Source organism: Chrysoperla carnea, chromosome 2, assembly GCF_905475395.1.
Source record: "Chrysoperla carnea chromosome 2, inChrCarn1.1, whole genome shotgun sequence".
In the NCBI taxonomy this organism is placed as follows: Eukaryota; Metazoa; Arthropoda; class Insecta; order Neuroptera; family Chrysopidae; genus Chrysoperla; species Chrysoperla carnea.
In genome coordinates, this window is record NC_058338.1 from 73,952,764 (window position 1) to 73,973,503 (window position 20,740).

The following is a 20,740-nucleotide window of genomic DNA, read 5'->3' on the forward strand; positions in this document are numbered from 1 at the left end:
GCATTCAATAAAACTGAATTCTTTGATCATACTTGAAAGATGAAATATTCCGATTGTCTCTCTCTAAAGATTTTCTCGAATGATTACAAAATACTTTTCCCATTTGTTATTCAATAATATTCCAGTTAGAGTAACAAAAAAGCACATATCCATCAATTTCAAGTTTCTTAGGGGAGGACCATTGGTTATTGTGGCAGATTTTCCGGGGTCCTTTTTATTGTAAATTGCATGATTAAAATATTTAGTTGAAATTACATTTTTTAAATTTTTGATGTTACTGTACATAAAGAGTATACATAACAAAAAAAAAATCAAGTTCGAATCATAAAATGATGATAAGATATCACAAAAATATCTCCGTAAAAAAGAAAATATCATTTTTATTTAAAATATATTTATAGAACGATATTTGTGTGTATATATCCACATATGAGACGTGTTTAAATCAGTTGAACGTGTTATGTATACCTATATATCTATTTGTAATACATGGATACTGCTACCATGTAGAAAATATTTACAGGATGTTCAAATATGCTAAAATTCATTAAAATTAGAAAACAAAACACACGTACTTCTTATACTACTTAGAAATTGTTGACAACTTGGAAAATATATATGTGGGACGTTTGGATTGCAATCATGATTACGATGATAAGAACAAATGATTTCATTAATAGCTTGAATTTTTATTCAGTGGTACGATTTCTCCATATAAGAAAACGAAGGCACCAAACATGCGCATATTCACTCATTGCTGTAAGTCTAGTGCGACATAACCTACTTTCTTCTCTATAATAATAATATTATAGAAATAAATACATATGGTTAAAAAATTTTTTTTAGTATTTTAAATAAATAATTCTAGCTGGATCCGTGGGGAATATCCCACTGCAAAACCGGTGGCTAAGAACAGGCTGGAGAAAAAATATGGTGATGGGTTACATTCTTTTTATTTATAGGCAATTTTACTACAGATATTATATACAATGTACATAATAAACAAAACTTGTCTTTGCATAAGCGGTACATTTTTATAACGTAAGACTGTTTTTCACGATTAGCACGATATGCTTTAAAATGAGGGATAAAGAAAGGAATTTGCTAATGAATTAAGGAAGATCTCGCGTGGACGGGAAAAAATAGGTTAGAAGAACAACATATGAGAGTTTTGTAAAATATTTATTTCATGAAAAAGATAAATAAAAAATGAAACTCACTAAGAATACTTGATAATATTTAACAAAACTTAAAACGACAAAAAAAGTTATGATCGAAAGAATACAAATTACTTACCTTGTAAAAATTAAAAATGGTTTTAATTTGTGAATTAAAAGCAGTCGAAAGCTGTCGCAATGAATTTACTTATTAGCTATTCGTAGCAAACGTCGTAGTAAAAATATATTCGTGAGCACACCGTAGATGTATATGTATATGTATTTATGTGATATGCAATTCCTGTATAAAAAGAATATCTGTAAACAGGAATACCGCATAGACAACCATAACAAAAAAATAAAAAGAATATAAAAATCTCAGGCGGTTTAGTTTGTATATCATGGATTATAAACCCTAAATATTGATGTTATGATCTAGTTGTTGTGCAATGCTCAGTTGGTTGGTATTACTGAATGCAATTTATAATATACTAGCTGTTACCCGCCCGCTTTGCTGGGCAACATCCCCACTTGCACCCCTCCCTCCACATTTCCTTGCGTTGGATAACAGTTTTGTAATGTACACGTCATGCTCTTTTATTTGATACCCCACTTAGGTGTATTTGTAAATATTCGATATTTCCTTCCCACTTTCTCGCTACACCTTTCTACCCTCCGAAGGTTAAAAAAATTTCTAAATGTAATTTAAAACATTCTGACCAAGTTTTGAACTATTAAAAGTCATAATTGAAAAATATGAATTTTTTATTCATGAACACCCCCGCAACCCCCCTTGTGGGTGGAATTTCGTAAAATCCGTTCTTAGCTGACCTCTACTTGGCAAAAGGAATATTCCTCCCAAATTTCAAGTCTCTAGGTCTTATAGTTCCAGAGATATCGTGATGAGTGACTATCTATCTATCTATCTATATCTATAGAAAGTCTCCTATATATTTATAGATTGAGGTGATGGCACTATTGCTTTCCGTAAATAACTAGTCCATTTTTTAACTCTAATGTGTAAAGAGAAATTCTTTTAATCGGTCTGAAAATCAGAGTAAAAATTTTCATGAAATCTGTTGAGATAATAGTGTGGAAATTTAACTTAAAAATTAATAAGAGAAAAAATCTCTTATTATACATTTTTTTACTATTAATTCACAACGAGCAGAACGATACAAAAAATAAGTATATGAACCATAATCATAGCGGACAAATTGCGACTTTTTTTATACACATATATTTTATGACACCCTTTTTACATGCGATAAAATACTTGTTTGTTTTCTTTTTAAAATACACTTTTAAAATTACCAAAGAGTGCTAATTGATCTTAACAATTAATTTCCTGTATTTCAAAATACCTACACATCTGTGGGTACTGTATTAAAATATTATTCTACATTTTTACGAGATTTTCTTAACACAACATTTATGTATAATAGTAACTAAATAATTAATTCTTTTTTTGAACATTGATTCAAAATATTCAAAATTATTTTTACGTTTCATGGCCAGTAAAATGTACTAATACCACTGTTAGATTGATATCTCTATGTACGTATTGTACACAATAACTTAAACAATAATTTATCCCCCTATTTTTGCTCTATACAACTAATATTTACAGAAATATTTTCGATAATAGATAGCAAGTGCTTAATCTTTAAGTTACACAACTTTCTTTCACTAAAATAATTAGTTAAGGAAAGTTATTTTTATCATCATCTATCACTCACATGAAATGCATGTTAAATGTTAAATTGCATATAAATACGTTAATGAAATTCAATTCTGCAAAATTTACAATTTTGAAAATTTTTATGCATAGTTTCTTAATAAAAAGTAAGGTAAAACTGGGGAATTTTTTTTTATTTAAAAAAGTTTATTTGAAAAGTTCTACTACCATACAATATGATTTTTTTTTATTTTGGTTTTTCTTTAAACGAAAAAAAAGCATTCCTCATTTCGTATTTTATTTGTTACAGATTCTGTGTTGGTGATCGATTTTATTTATGTGAAAATAAAATATTATGTGAATATGATTATGAAGAACGTTTGGTATTCGCAAATATGGCATATAATCCATCAAGTTTGGCGCACATTAAACGACAAACGAATAATTTACCACCGCCTCCACCATCAAATTTGCACCCGGTAAGTACTGACAGTGAGGTTGTCAAATAAATTTTTTTGCCTTAAAACTCAATAAAGATTAAACATGATATAAATGATATTCTCTCCACAATAAAACTTTTAGAACTTTGGTTTCCTTTTCCGTCATTAAAAACTAGTGACTAGACAATATATCCTAACAAAACGAATCCTGCGATATTATCCCTATGAAAGAATATCCCTACAAAAACAGCCGTTAAAAATTTCACTGCCTTTTCGGTCTTTACGTTAAACCTGTGATAATTAGGACAAGTCTACGGGGTTTTTGACCATGTGATTACCCACTCTGTGATCTACGGGTTGGAAATACTTTGAACGAGATCGTAAATACTAAAAGAAAAATATGTCCAGGAAATAATTTTCGTTTGAAAAAAATTGTACAAAATTATGATGAAAATGAATCAAAATGAGTATTTGTTAGCAATTCCATAATTTAATAATTTGTCACTTTAATGCATTTTAAAATGTATTCAATGAATCAATTGACCCCGGTAATTATGTTGGGGTTATTTTCGCAAGGATATTTTAATAAAACTTTTTGTTCAAAATATTTATACGGAGATGTATAGACCCTAGACTCTAATGTGTTTGTTTAATTACTATCTTTTATAAAATAAAAATTAAATTTTTGCAATTTACTCATACTTATATTAGAATTAATTATGGCGCCAAGTTACTAGAAGGATAAATAAGATTGAGAAAACCAGAAAAATATAGTAAGAATTTAATTAGTAAACATATTTCTATATAAACATACCAAAACCATATGGATGATCGAATTAACTATTTAGATAATAATTCAATTTATCCCCTTTGTTCTACGTAGATACTAAAATTTAAATATACTTGAATGTGTAATGTATTTGTAACCTGATCGTGTCTAATGTCCGTTTGTACAAAGTCCTTACAGGCACTCCTTACATAAACAATATTGTTATATTATATTGTCGTCCTTAGTAACAAATATATACATATCTACACCTTTTATACGTAAGAAAATATATTGTTTATATTGTAAACATTCGTAACGTCTGATCTCATTTCTAGTTAAGAAATATCTGAATATAAAGTGAACTCTAAAATCTTACACCATATCAAGAAAGGAATGGATACAGTACATGAGTCCAACCATTTCTTATAAAATACTTTTCGTTGTGAAAGATTACAGAGTGTTTTAACTTGGGAAAATTAATTCCAAGATTTAAATTTTCATTTGAATTTGTATACAAAATTTAGAAAATCAAACATAAATAATAAACAAGTTGGCAAATAAAAAAAAAATTGATTTAGTTGAAAAAATTATACTTTGTGCACGTATAGTGCAAATATTTAAGGAGCTAGCCACAAATGCAAGACACCCTGGTTTAACTCCTGGTATGTGTCTACTTTTCTTCAATTTTCATTAATAAGATTGTATTATAATAAACATCAATAATAATCGAATTGGCATTGACGTTTAAAATTTGTGTACAACATTTAGTAAACAACATAAATCATAGAAGGATACTTACTGGTCTTCTTTCCAGGCCACTGTTAACTCAAAGCATACGCACAAAATCTCACGGGACACAATCTATGCAAATTTTTTCATGTGGAAGAAAAAACTGGAATACACATTCAATGTGAATGGGAAAGCGTTCTTAAAAGACATCTTCACTTGAGAAAGACTGACCTCCACTTAAAGTTTATTAAATATGTAGCTCCTTGGGGATACTTTTGAAGCTAAGGAAGGTACAATAAATCAAGCTGGTTGTAGTTTAAAAAATCTTCTAATACTTACATCTCACTCAAATCTAATTTAATCCAATCTTACATCAAAGCATTGTTTGCCGCCTCGTACATCAAAAATCGTATATGCTCATCAAAAATTCTACTTTTATTTCCTTTTAGGCGTAGAGGCAAAAAAGGGTAGAGACAAATCTCTTCTCGTTAGCAAATACAAATAGTCCATACCTCTGCAATTTTATGTTTTTCAGAAAGCTAAACTCGATTACAAAGTTTGTATAGAAACTTTCCAGGCACTTTCAGAGATATACGCAAAAACACGATCATTACTTTTTACACTTTGGATTGGGTTTCAAAAGAAAGTAAATTCATTAAATTCCCTGTAAAAATAACTTCACCTTTTTCATTTTTTATTGTTCAATTTTTATTTAGTTACAACGCTAGAAAATATTTTTCCAAGAAAAATTAGTGTGATGATAATATACGTATACCAAATTAATGTGAGCTTTGATCCAATTCAATTCGCAAAACGTTAAACTGTTTATTTACAAAAAAACTAAGCACAACTGTCATTTTAAAAAAACGTCTTTTATAACGTTTATATTTGTGTAGTTGTCAAATGAAGATAATTTCCATCTGCCACATCACAAATTTTTATTTGTTCTGCTGAATGGACGTTCTAGAATTCGTACTAAACAACGAAAATGAATAAGGGATTTCACAACTCTAGTTTTTTGTTAAAACTATTTTAAGCCACTCTATATAATTAAAACAATATAATCAAACTATTATAGAATATATTATATATTTTATAATTTAATATGGTTAGGACCAAAAACATGATATCCACAAGCAAGCTATAACCTCTTTCACATCTTTGCAAAGTAAAATAAACACAACCACCATAGTTTTGGTAATTTATGTATCTCTTTTAGTATAGAAGATGAGCCAGCTATCCACGTAAGATGAAGGTGGCGTGCATACATCATTCTTAGCCTCATTCCTCTCTTATAAACACTGCATATAGAAAAGGGAAAGTTGTAAAGATTGGTACTCTATTTAGGTCGGCATGCTGTAATTTTTAGTTCTTCAATATTTACTTAAGGTGGTACGAGCGCCAAGACAAGTTTAATAATAATAATAATAATAATATTTTATTCGTTCTCTTTCGATATACAATGTATACATAGAATTCGTCAAAAGAGAGTTGTGGTTGAAATTATTTGTACCTTATTTTCAACTTTAATGATGAATTTTGTTATAACTTCATGAATGTAGACGAAAAATAAGAATGAAATTCGATGTCTGCCTTGGTTTTTAAAATATCGAAAGCTAAATAGTTGTAAATTAAAATTTTCAATTCTCGATATTTTGTAAAATTTTAAAATGTAAAATTTTCAATTCTCGATATTTTGATAATTACTCCAGTTATCGAAAAATTTTATTCTTACTTTTCGTCTTCTATTATGATCTACCAAGTTATATGTAATTCACTGTAAAAATTGAAAATATATACTTTTGTTTTAATTTGTGTCTCCATTACCGTACTCATACATCCTTAATTAGTCGGACACAACGGGTTTTAAACTTTAAATAGTTTTTTTCCGTTTTCCCATAAGATCATTGTTAAATATGACTACTTCTGAAATCATTTATTTATTTAAATAATCGGGAAGCACCCCCTAAAATTTTCAGAAGTGATTTAGACCAACCTCCAAAAAAATCGTCGTCGAATAGTATATTATACTATTCTCTTAAATTGCCATTATGAATAAGGAAAATTCATCAACTTACTGTTGGTTCCTGTCTCTTCATTTTCCGCATTATTTTCAATATTTTTAGCTTATAATTAGTAAATTTTAAACGATACACCAACCTAAACGGTAAGGGCCATTAGTGACTAAATTTTTGTAATTTTTTAACTTTTGAAACGACTTTTTTGTATCAAAAAAGTTTTGTACAAGATGAAAAGCATATTTGACCTTGACCGCCTTCCCATACTAAGTATGAAGGTAAAGAGATATCTACTTGTTGTTTTTGAATATGAAGTGTTGTTCCTTTACGTGTGAAATTACTTGTTAATCGTCTTAGACAACAATAATAAAACAAATATTGTTTGTTTTAATATTCATACAGTGCAGTGTGTTATACAGTGGTTCTAAAACTTTATTTCCATCTCCAAGTTGGAAATTGCGCCAACATTGGTCAATCCAACCTTGTTATTACAGTCTTGGTCCAAGCCTGTCAAATCTAACGAATATGAACCCTTGTCCAATCATCGGCCAAGAATAATGCAACAAGTTTTAATGCAATTCTTAAGGTTATGGCATATACCTCCTTTTTATAATTTCCTGATAATAGGATTTTATCTTAGTCTCAAATGTGAGATCTCAAATTTTGTTAGGCGTCAGGCATTTTACTATTTTTATTGGTCTCACCAGACTTCGTTTTCATTATTGATCTATTCAAACAAAAGTTATTTTTTTATAACGAACATTTTTTACATTTAAACTTTTGTTCTATCTCTAACGATTTACAAGAGGGGTCCTACTAACCCATGACCCTATGTTGCTCATTCACGAACTTGACCTCACTTTTTATATCTTAAGCACGCTATAAAAATTTCAGCTTGATATCTCTTTTATTTTTTGAGTAATCGTGATGACAGACAAACAACCGTAAATGGACTAATTAGGTGATTTTATGAACACCTATACCAAAATTTTGTTCATAGTATCAATATTGGGACTAAACTTAGTATACCTTGGTATATAACATATACATGGTATAAAAATTCCTAGAACTCTCATTTATTATCTTTGATAATATTTATAAAATACATGTTATTTATTAAGTTTGATATACGCATCCATAAAACAAAAACATATAAGTATATATATAAAACAAAAAACACTTTATGTATTATGTAATAATGCTTAAAGAAATTAAGTAACCTTTCTCATTGAGTTAATGTCAGAATATTAAATAGTTACCATATAACTGCCAGGTTACATTTACATTAAAACTGTATAGCTTTAAATTATATTATATAAGACAATGTGTTCTTTCATCAAATAATAAGAATGTTTTTAGTGATTATACAAGACGACAAGTGTTTGTTTTTAGGGAGAGAGATATATATTATATATTTATAAATATTTATCGTTGGAAAACATTTAATGAATGAATTACTAAATATAGAAGAAAATCAAGAGAAAGCTCATTGAAAAATCAACGTTTATTTTAAATTTTATCACTAACATCTTTATATAAGACTTCTATACACATTTTTTGATCTGGCAAACTACTTTGAAAAAAAGCGGTTTTCCAAATAAGAATGGTTACAGTTACAATCGAATTGCAATCACTACGATTATATCCTTTACTCTATCGATTTGAAATTTAGATATGTTATAGGTATTTATATTCTACCCGCCCTGGTTACTTTTATTTTTTAAATCCTGTTAATTTTACCAATTTTTATTTTTCACATCCATGTATATAGCGGAAAAAGAAAAAGTATATAAATGAGAACAATCTCAATTCTGAAAATTAACAGAATTTTCGTAAAATAAAAGTACATTTAGAATATGAATACCTTCAACCGCTCCAATTCAAATCGGTAAAGGGTATAACCGCATTGCTTGAAATTTTTTACCACTAATGAATATTTAAGAGGAATCAAAAAAATTATATAATTTCACGCCAATCCAAAATGTGCATAAAGCCGCCTTAATTGCAAAATATACATGAAATAACTTCCTGCGGTGTAATATCTGCAGCCTCAACCTCAGAATCTTGTCATACAAATCTACCTTATATTAGAAGTAAATGAGAATGGCTTTAGATATCTCCAGAATCGCTTCGAAATATAAGCTTTTGACAATATCTCAAAAAATGCTCATTATATCGTCAAATGAAAGTTTTTTGTATGTTTTTGTTCTAAATTATCTTCTATACAAAGATATATGTGCATTTTCAAGTAAACTAAAGAAAAGCCTAGTGAGTGTCAGCAGCCAATGAAATTTCGTGGATTTGCGCTTGCAGTTAAGGAATTTTTTTGTTACACCGCATACCGGACCTTCAAAGTAATCTCTAACGTAATCAACGATTTACTAAAATATAAGAAAATATAAATTTATTAAACATGACTGACTTTTAATAACTTCGTTGTTGTTTTTTTGTTATTTTATGTAAATTATAATTTTCCATAACTATTAATTAATATAATTATTATGATGTTATGAACTTTGTTTGAAACAATAACATACATTTAAATACAAAACACAACAGTGGGAAAAAATATCACACCGTGTAATGCCTGTCAACATTTAACTTTGTTTGGAAAATCTATTTCAAAAAATAAATATTAATATACTTGTATTTTAAAATGTTCTATTTACAAATGTCATATCCATTTTATTTTGGCATTGTAACTATTTTTGTAATTTTAAGTTCACTACGATTGCGGTTTAGTTTTACCACGTAATCGATAGAAATTGATCAGTGTTTGTGCTTTGAATCTTTATCGAAAACCAAAAAAAGATCGAGAGATGTCGTGGGACACCCGATAGGAACTTTATTCCTTTCGTACCTTGGTACATTATATATGTAGCGCTTACTTATTTTTATTTACAAGATATTTTTCAGAAATTTTAATTAATTTTAGAAAACAAATACCGTTTTAATGTAAAGAATTTAATTTTATAGCTACTTTTAGTTTTTTTCTATATGAAATAATTGTAGTATTAGTTTAAAAAAGATATAGGTACTTCTGTTTAGTAGTCAACCCAAAATGTGAGTATATTACGTTTGATTTGATTAGGATATTTATTATGACATAACATAAAAATTGCTATTACTTGCTTTAAATTATCTTTGTTTTCTTTAACTTCTGATAACTTTCGCAGCTCAAATTTTTTAAATGATAAAGCATAATGTTTTTTTTTTTTTTTGTATCAAGAAATATTCACTCACTTACGATTGCAAATGTAAACGAAAATATAAGACGAAATATCATTATCGTGTCACACTTAAAGTTAGATTCCATGTTTGTTGTTTAGGGTGGCATGTTTAGGCAGAAAAATAATTTTACGTAAAAGGAAGATGGAAATGTCTTGTAATCGTAATTCCAAGACATTTGATTGCATATTATTCTGTAAAGGTAAACTAATTCTCAATAAAAACATTCATTTTTCCTATTTGCCTTCTAAAATATAAACAGAATGAGCAGGTTCAAGCACATACATTTGTAGTATTTAATATTATTCAGTACTTTTTTACCCAACGACGGCGAGCGCTATGTGTTTGATTGGTATATATGTACGTTCATATGTTCCCTCCTTACTTTTAAACTATAACTTATCATAATTTGACAAATAAGTTATTATCAAAAGCATCTTGATCGCTCGCTGGTTATATTCTATATGATGTCTTAAATTGATTATGGCACCCAAGTCATGAACAAAAAACAAATTTTAATTTAATATTACCGTAATTGGTATCAAATGAAGGAGTGTAAATAGCACTTTTCAAAAATATATATACTGTTATACTTTATTACGGAATTAGAATCCCAAAATAGTTTAAATAAAATAAAGTTCAAAAACTAAAACCCCGCCGACTACAAATTCACGCTCTTAAATGTATGAAAAAAAGAAAACATTTTCATCTGAAATTGTTATGAAAAATAAAATCGTCATTAAAATCCGGAGACCTCTTTTCCGTCCTGTGGAAAATTTTTCATTCTTGGGGATCCCACGACTTTAACGGCGATTTTACTTATCATAATAATTTCAGATGAAGATTTTTTCTTGTCTTCATACTTTAAAGAGTGCGATTTTGTAGTTGGCGTGGTTTTAGTTTTTGAACTTTATTTTATCGTATTTATAATTTTTTTAACATTTTGCCTTTTTATGCGCACTAACCTAGAGACAATATTTTCAACGCAAAAATCAATGACGAGTTTTTAAAGAATTCTGTGTTTCTAGAAATGCCAACTTATTTTACATAGCTTTTATATTTCGCAACCTTACTAAATCGATATCGTTATGTAAAAGTAAGACATATTTTACACATTTTATAAATTAAAAACATTTATAATAATCTTAATTAATTTTGAAGATGATAATCCAAACCACCCTACTCTCCAAACCTCTATTTTGCTAAAGGTGTAACATTCATAAGTATTTACTTCTAAATCTTATACCTTCAAGACAATGTTATCATAATGTTTAAGTAAAGGCAGTTTGAATTCGACATTCTCTGTTGTACATAGTAAATCTGTGTATATATAATATGAAAATTCCTGAAGGAATTAGGCTACCATCACCATACTGGGGAAAGTGTAGTACCTGTAACATATATTCATGCATGATTGATTCATGGAAATAATTATTTTCTTAGTACAATAAATTCTATTATTTTCTTAGTACAATAAATGTATTAAATATATAATTTTTTTTGTTACTTTGTTACTTCCAAAATGGTATTTGTAGTTCCTACGCAAATAGTCAAATTTTGTTTCGACAGAATTTAATGAAAAATTAAATTTAAGAACTTAATAGGGATTCATTTTAGAAATTAATAGAGCTATGAAATACCAAAGTTTCAGAAATTTTGACCGTTTAAAACACGATATAATTATGTCTACGTTCTCAATTTTAACCAATTTTCGTCAAAATTAATTTCTCGAACACGAAAATTAATAAAAAATTTTTAAAATTTATTCTAAAAACATTCTTTTAAACTCTCTTTTTTCAATTCTGTCAAGAAAATTTTTTAATATCTTTAAAAATAGATGGAGAGACAGTAAGTTTTACATGCTTTGAATGGGGAAATCGCAAACTTTGCTCAAAGCTAACTTTATTCTTAGTCTGTGAAATAAAATAGGCCACATCGACAAGTGCAATCATGGTGGAAATACCTTAGAGCAAAAAAAAAGATAAAGTATATCATATATGGTAGCAGCGATGGAATAATCAGGTCATGCTTACCATAAAAGTCCAGTTTCGTCCGATTAACAATATGTTATTGTTCATTTGATACCCATATCGTGGAGGCACCAAAAAGAAGATAGTCAGTCATGGGGACTGTCGACGGAAGTGAAAACTTTAAACTTTGGAATAACTGGCCCTTGGCCTGACTAGAGCCTTCGAAAGTGATGCTCGCTGCGTTCGCATATAGCTGTAAGCTCGAATTATAATAAATAATACCTCAATACGATTCAATGGCTGTTTACAATTCTAGATAAATATGGTGGGAACGCAAATAAATACATTTGAATAGTAAGGTGTAATGTAATATATTATTTATATGCGATTCCACCATTTACTTCATGGGTTAATTTTTCGGTGCGGAACCCTCTAAAACATTTTAAAGTGGGCCAAAAAAAGATTCAGTGTGAATCTTAACCACCCCGTAACCACTTGAATACACACAAAGGAGTTCAATTCAAATACAAATACTGATAACGCGAATTCCATGATTTTTGTTCAACCAAAATTTGCTCAACATGCCAAAAGAAGTTCACTACAGAAGAACACTTCAAAAATAGTGTTCCCGAGTCAAAAATGTGAACCGTGGTACTACAGCTTATCCTACCATCGCATAGACTGTAGAGAGACATACTATATATATATATATATGTATTCTGTTTCGAAGACACCCTAAAGCAATGCATAATTGTTACATTGTTGTCTTAAGATCATATTCATATACTGTATTCAGTATTGTAGCTCTTAAGTTCTTCATTGACAAATGAATTTGGTATCTTCTTGATATTATAGTTAGACAATTAATTTTATAGGTGTATTTCTATTATATTATATGAAATATTTGATATGAACGATTATATAAATGTCTTGTAAGCTTATATAACTTTAACTGTTATATACATACGTAAGTTTATCATAATAGTAACTATGATTAAACTATAAGATGTTTTAAGTTATACGATACTCAAATCTTCTTTGAAATAGGGTAACATAAAATTTTGATAAAAGCTTTACGATATTTAAAACCTACGCAGCGTTGTATTAATATCCTCTGATATAAACGAGTGGCCATGGACCTAATTACTCTTTTAATATCAAAGCAAGAAAATCTGATGGATGGAGCAACCTGTTTCTGAGATCACGCTGAAAAAGTTCCGGCATATTAATTTTTGTTTACAGTTTTATTTAATACCTCAAAAATTACTCGTACCAAAATAACCCGATTTTTGTATTTTTACGGTTAAGATTATGATTTTTATACTGGTCTAGGAAATGATTTTTATCTAAATTAAAATCAAAAAAATTTCATTGGTTTCGGAATGTATCTTCAAGTGTATCTGGAGTGTAAAAATTCAGATAAATGTAAAAAAATTTCTCAAAAACGGGTAATTTTGAACCAAAAGTATATGAATCGAATGAATTTAAGGATGGGTTGAGTAGTTACCTTAAAATGAATGCTCTTTTTTGGAGCAATTTCGGATATATCTCGAAAAATACTAATCTTATCGCCAAAAGTGCTGTAGTTTATGTATTTGGATCATAGTTAATCTTTTAAATACAAAAATAGAAAAAAATTTTGATTTTTGGATTGAGGGACAAGTTTCTGAGATGTTGACTGAAGAAAATATTCCGAGATTCACAATGGTATCGTATAGAAATTTTGTCATCATCTCAGAAACTTCTTGTTCATTGAACATATAACTTGCCCAACGAAAAATTGTTTTTGTATTTTTTAGTCAGTATTTCTGTTTAAAATAGTTTGATTTAAATCGGAGACAAAACAAATATCCCAATTTTACTATTTTTCGGAAAAATTTTTTTTTGGAACTTGTTGTAAACAGTAATTTAAGAATGTTTAAAAGTCGGGTTCATTTTAAGATCAGTCAAGTGATTTTTCAAACATTGACTAGAATTTTTTTAGCGTACAGCTCTTATTCCAAGCGAACATATCATGCAAAATAAAAGATTTGAATTGTACACTAAAATATTCAGCCAGAATTTATATAATTGTTGTGGATTAGAACTGGAAAAAAGTGGAAACCAGGATCAACTTTTACAAGTTACAACCCACATCTTACAAGTTACTCCTGTTTTAATTTTTTTTTACTCCAATCATCTTAGGGTTTCACCTCGGAATCTAACGGAAGAAGCTGAATTTTTGGACAAACCTTTATTTTGATAGTACAAATGTTGTCTCAAAATTCACATATGATCCCACGTGCTCGTCGTTAGATATTCAAGGTCAAAGGTCTCGAAAATCAGTTTTTTGTGAATATTTCGTTTCTTTACCTTCAATCGTATTAACATTCATTGTAAATGTTGTAGAGGATAAATTTTTCAACAAATTTTGCCCAAAACTTTTTTTTATATGCTGAAATTTTCACGATTGACCTTGTCAATTATACAGTTTATTCACTTAATTATCAATTAAATACTACTTAAATAATTATTTAATACCTTATATTATAAATATTTTACTATAAACGGTATAAAGTATAATCAATCACCTGTAACACTTTGTATCTTATAAGGTGTATAGAAATTTGTAAATTATAATCATATTCTCCCTTTCAAATAAAATTTTATTTTAACCCCATACGTATTACCATATAGATACTATACCAAATTGTAGGAAAATGTTTGGTATTATTATTTAACCCTAAAATACGTTATAGTTAACATAAATTTAACCATTGCATTGTTTTCTGAGACTATGCTAAACACATTTTAATGGAAATTATAAATACTTTTATGAAAATTTCTAAAGTAGTAAGATAAGTTTTGAAAAATATTAAACATTTATTATAATTTTTAAGTTCCTATTTAACAATTTTCAGCGAGTGTATTACTGAAAAGATGAGCAAATACACTATATTTTCATGTATTCAGACACTATGAAGTAAAAAATGTATAAATTAAAACATACTCCAAGTGGACAAACTTGATATTTATAATTAAAATCAACAGGCAATGACCAATCTTGGGAACTTTAAAATATGTTTTCGAGTCTAGTCGTACAATTTAATTGATTCGAATTTATAATTTAATTGAATAATAGACCTTGTTCAATTTTTTTTCTTTTTTTTAAATAAAAGTAAATGTCTTGATAAATGGGCTAATTTTCTTCCCGATTTTTTTGGAGCCATATGTCCGAAAAAACAAACAATGAAAATCATTAAACTTCAAATTGGCGAAAACAATTCGGAAGCACACGAAGTTATACGAATGGCACTGTAGCGTCAGTTGACTTTTATTAATTATCATTAATATACGAATTGCGAATGAAATAAACCGGCAATGACAGATAAATCGGTCAATATTAACGATGGAAAATCGCGCATAAAAATATATCGGGTGTGTTTTGTGCCTCTGTACCCAAATACTACTTCAAAACAGCCAGAAAAACTTTATTTTTCCGTTTCCAATGGAAAATCTAATTAATAAATACAGTACGAATATTATCATTGTCATGATGAGCATTTTTTTTACTATACATGATGAAATTTACCAAAATTCAACATGCTACAAAAGTCCCCAAAGCTCTCCCTGGAAGACTTAACAATTATTTTATGAAATTTTATTAATCACATTTTTCTTTAGAATGTTTCGCATTTTTTTATGAAAATTAGTACTCACAATGTTGCTTTTACTTCACGAACTTCGGTTAGATTGAGCCCATCATCTTGCACTAAAATCTCCCATACCGTATAAATAGTTATTTTCGGTAGATTTCCTTGATCTGCCGTTGAATATCTTTTGTCGATTTTTGGTGGCATTTTATTCTTCACTTTCAGAAATTATATAATATAGACAATACCCCTTTAAAGTTGATATTAACGATATATTAATACGACAGTTGACACTGTTTTATTGTCATTGCTTGTCGAATTGACGTCACAGATCACGTGTGCGGTGGAGCAAAAAAAAAATCGTTTTACATTATTTCAAATATTGAGACTTTTTTACAATTTTTTTCATAGTTTTTTATTGTTAAAAATGCGTAATTTTCGAGTTATAGACTCTAGTCGGCCTATATTTTCATAAAAAATTAACAGAAAGCAATTCTGCTTTTCATGAAAAAGATCTATTGTTATTTTAAAGCAGAATTAATAAATCGAACCATTTTAAACTGTGTGCTTAAAAATTTTTCGAAATTGGTCGTTGTAAGTTGATTTGGTTTAGGCTACGCAATTATATGAGTATCCATCAACACCATCTATTGTACCTACTATTAAACTTAGCAGCTACCAAGTAACAATAATGATGAAACAAAATTAAATTTATAGTTTCAAAAAAATTTCATCGAGAAAAGAATAAACAATTTGAAACTGTCTAGGTAATTTTAAAAAAATGCCAGTATTTTACCAACTCCCTGTACACAAACTCATGGCCTGTCCCATTATATATTGTAACAATATAATTAAATCGCGTGCTAAATTATATATATATCTTATTGTTTCTATAATATAATAGAAGGTTTTCCATTAAGATTGGCATTATTTGAAACTTTAATTAAACAACTAGCTTGTGTATTTTATAGAAAATATACATTTGTATGGAATAAACCGGTCAAATGTAGATATCCCACATATTCGGTTTGATGTCATCGTTAGTTATGTGTGTGTTTTTTTATAAAGGGATTTATAACGAGGACGTTCGAGTATTGTTTGATTATTCACTAAACCTGTTGAATTAAAATTTTGATAATGCGTTTTATTCAACATTACATGTAATATTACATCACGATGAATATTAATTAAAGCGCGCTGTTTCGCAAATTGTGATTGCCATTTGATTGGTATCATATATCCCAAAAATTGATAAAATAATATTATAAATAAAAAAATATCGAGAGGTGTTGTAGGACACCCGGTAGTAACTTTATTCCTTTCGTACTTTAGTACATTGTAAATATAGCGCTTCCTCTTTTTATTGACAAGATATTTTTCTGAAAATTTACGTTATTAATTTTATAACTCAAATACTTGTTTGATTCTTTAAAGAATTTAATTTTATAGTTACTTTTAGTTTTTACTGTATGAAATAATTGTAGTATTAGTTTAAAAATGACATACTTTTGATTTAATAGTGTGTGTGTACATTATGTTTGGTTTGATCAGGATATTTACTATGACACAACATAAAAATAGCACTGTACTTACTTATAAGTAACTTCCATTTAATTTTGTATATTGTTCGACGACCTCATGAACATTATTTTAATAAAAAATAATGAGAGGTGTTGTAGGAACTATATTCCTTTCGTACCTTGGAACATTGTAAATGTAGCGCTTAATTTTTTATTTACAAGACATTTATCTGAAAATTTAAGGTATTAAGTCAAATATATATTAATTTTATAGCTACTTTTAGTTTTTAGTGTATGGATTAATTGTAATATTAGTTTAAATTTTGATTTATTAGTCAACTCAATGTGTGTGTAAATAACGTTTGGTTTGGTGAGGATATTTACTATGACATATCATAAAAATTGCATTGCACTTACTTTTAAATTATCTCTGTTTTCTTTAACTTCTGACAACTATCACAACTAAATTTTTTTAAATGACAAAACATAAAATTATGAAAAAAAATACAAATTGACAATTATAAACAGATTTTTGCATTTTCTCAAAATTCATGGCAACCTGAATCGAGTGAAAAGGTTTTGGTTTCATAGGTAACCTAGATGTCAGTTTTTGATGTGAGTTTTTTCGGTTTTAACTCCTAGACAGCTAACAAATAACGTGCAATAAGGAACATAGTTCCAAAAATTTATCATACCTCAAACACAAATTGTTTAATTAAAATAGAAAGTTTTGTCACTTTTAATGGAAAACTTTTTATATCTAACTGAACGAAACCAAAAACCAACAAACTACTGATAATTTATAATAAATGTTTTTACCATTCATAATAATAACATAACATTTTGTGCTTTTGTGTATATGCTTTATTGTTTTATTCGTACATGCTTACAGCTTCCTACATTGAAAAATCTCGTTTTTCATTTCAAAATAATAAAATATATTTTTGTTAATGATATTTAGTAATGCAATCGAAAACTCAGGTCATAAAAAAAATATAATTAATGATTTCACATCACATAAGGAAAATATTATATTTTTGTATTTATTGTTATTACATGATCGTGTTTAGGGTTTTGTGAGTGGAAAATTAAGGAATAAAATACAATAATTACGTGAACAAAGAATATAATTTAAAATTCAATTATGAATTTTTAGTGCGAAAAAGACATAATTTAATTTTAAGTCTTTAATGATTTATTATAGTTTTTTTGTTAAAATTTTCACGATTTTCTAAACGAAATGAAAATGACGGAAATCAAAACCGATGGATGGAGGAGCAATTTATAATTTGGCTTTTAATCTTTTTCGATTTTTGAAATAGAATGGAAATCATTTTCTACTGTAATATTGGTACAAAAATGCAAAAATAACGAATAAATTATTGGAATATCGACTGAAATCGTATTGAAGGAGTGGTGATACACCGGAGCAATTTTTTCATTCGATCGCGTCAGGAAATTTTGTGACCTGATTTGATTTATAAGCGATTTGAATAAATCATATGCATTTTATAATTGCATTTTAAGTTAACCGTAAATATACTAAATTCATAATTCGATTAATAGTAGTTAAAATGATTTGAAACTTGTTACACGACGATTTTGGGGGTAGCTGAATACGAATACCATGTCAGAAGTGGTCTCCGAGGTACCTGGTGCCCAGATTCGCCGTCTCCAAGAGTTTTCGGGAAATTGGATATGTAATCGGCCCAAACTCGTTACCCGGAAAATTTTGGAGTCGGGTAGCACGAAAATCACAAATTAACCTCCAAGGTGCTTGGTGCCCCATTTTGTGGCGATATTCGGGTTCATCGACTCCAAAAAATCCCCGAGTAACGAGATTGGATCGATTATATAACGAATTTTCAAAAACTCTAGAAGAAGGCAGAGATATCAAATACTCTGGGCACCAGGTACCTTGGAGACAAATTCTGACGCGATATTCATTTCAGCGACCCCAAAACCCTCGAGTTACAAGTTTGGAATCATTTTCATCACTTTTAACCTAATTGTAAATTTAGTTAATTTACGTTTAATTTAAAATTCAATTATAAAATGCATATTATTTATGCAAATTGCATATTTTTAATTTCCTATAAATCAATTTAGTTCACAAAATTTTCTGACACTCTAAGGAGTGTATTTAGTGATTCGTTTCTGCGACTACAACCTATTTGATTAAAACCAATTCATATTTTTATATGCATATTAAAAATTCCTTCTTTCGCATAATTAATATCCATAGATAAAATTATCCATATACAACCTTTGAAACATAGAATTTTCGAAAATTTGTATTCAATTGACGATAAAACTTTTTGTTTGTTATCAATACAAATGTAAATGACATTAAATTTTGACAAACATTTAACATATTGTTTTTTAATCGATAAATAAAAATTTTCAAATTGATACCAATTTAAATGCTGTTATTTGTATCATCTATTCATCATTTATGTATGAACAGTGGTGACTAAAGCTGCTGTATGCATACACTGTAAAAAAAATTGTTACACTGTTTAAAAAAGCTATGTAAGAATGAAGTGTCGTAACGTCACAGTAAAAGTACCTACTATAATTTTCAAAGAATTCAAACTAAACAAGCTGATTCATATTAGTTATTTACGATACAAGTGGGATAACAGCATTATTAAAGTAGGCGTGCGAAATTTGCACAACGATATCGTACTAAACTTTAGCTACGCCTACTATCTTCTACAAAATCATCTACTGCGACTTTTGACCTCAACAAGCTGCGTTTCAATTTTCCCTCGAGCTTAATAGTAACACTTGCATAGATTATAAAAAGTCTGCAATGTCTACAATTTGACAATCACGGTCCATTATTATGTATTTGTTACAAATTTGATACAAAATTTTATTAAAATCTCATTCTTTTTGGCAAAATTACAAATAGTCTATACTTTTTACACTATGTTTGTAAAATAACAAATAATTATTGTAGCAAATTTGTAAAATTACACTAAATTAATTGTATTCTGGAGTTAGTTTAGGTATTTTTTTTGTAATATTTTTATACTTTTTTTTTTAATATTTGGCATATTTACAAAATTTATTTTACAGTGTACTATGCTTATGTAGGTATGTATGTTTATATGTATGTATCTACAATATAAATATAACCATTATCAGCTTTGCATACTAAATTACATATATAAAACTTTTTATACCAATGTATAAACTTTAGATATGTAAATGATGATCGATTATAGGTAAGAAACTTTGTCAGTTCGATTTGTGAATACTCTCAAGAGATAGTGAGTTATATACATCTACATATTCTATCTTTTAATTTCATATTGGAATGAATACTGTGATTCAAATCTGTTTTACGTAGTGCCCGATAACCCTATATAATATAAATGTGAAAGTAAGGATGTTTGTTTGTTTGTTACGCTTTCACGCAAAAACTACCAAACGGATTTGAATGAAACTGTACAACATACATCAGAATGATACATGAGCTATAATTTATAAAGATATATTTCCAAAAAAAATTTAAATTTAATATGTAATTCTACTGCGCCATCTTACTATAGAACCTACAAACCTTTAAAGAACCTACAAATCGCGTTGAT

The 20,740-nt window shown here is 28.2% G+C and overlaps 1 protein-coding gene across 1 annotated transcript in view; it reads left to right on the forward strand.

Annotated features, from left to right (window-relative positions):
* Positions 1-20,740, forward strand: part of LOC123294251 (LIM/homeobox protein Lhx1-like) — a 320,182-nt gene that overhangs the window by 281,181 nt on the left and 18,261 nt on the right. The window contains exon 5 of the mRNA XM_044875370.1: positions 3,146-3,314. Coding sequence (XP_044731305.1) covers positions 3,146-3,314 — 169 coding nt within the window. The remainder of the gene's footprint in view (positions 1-3,145; positions 3,315-20,740) is intronic.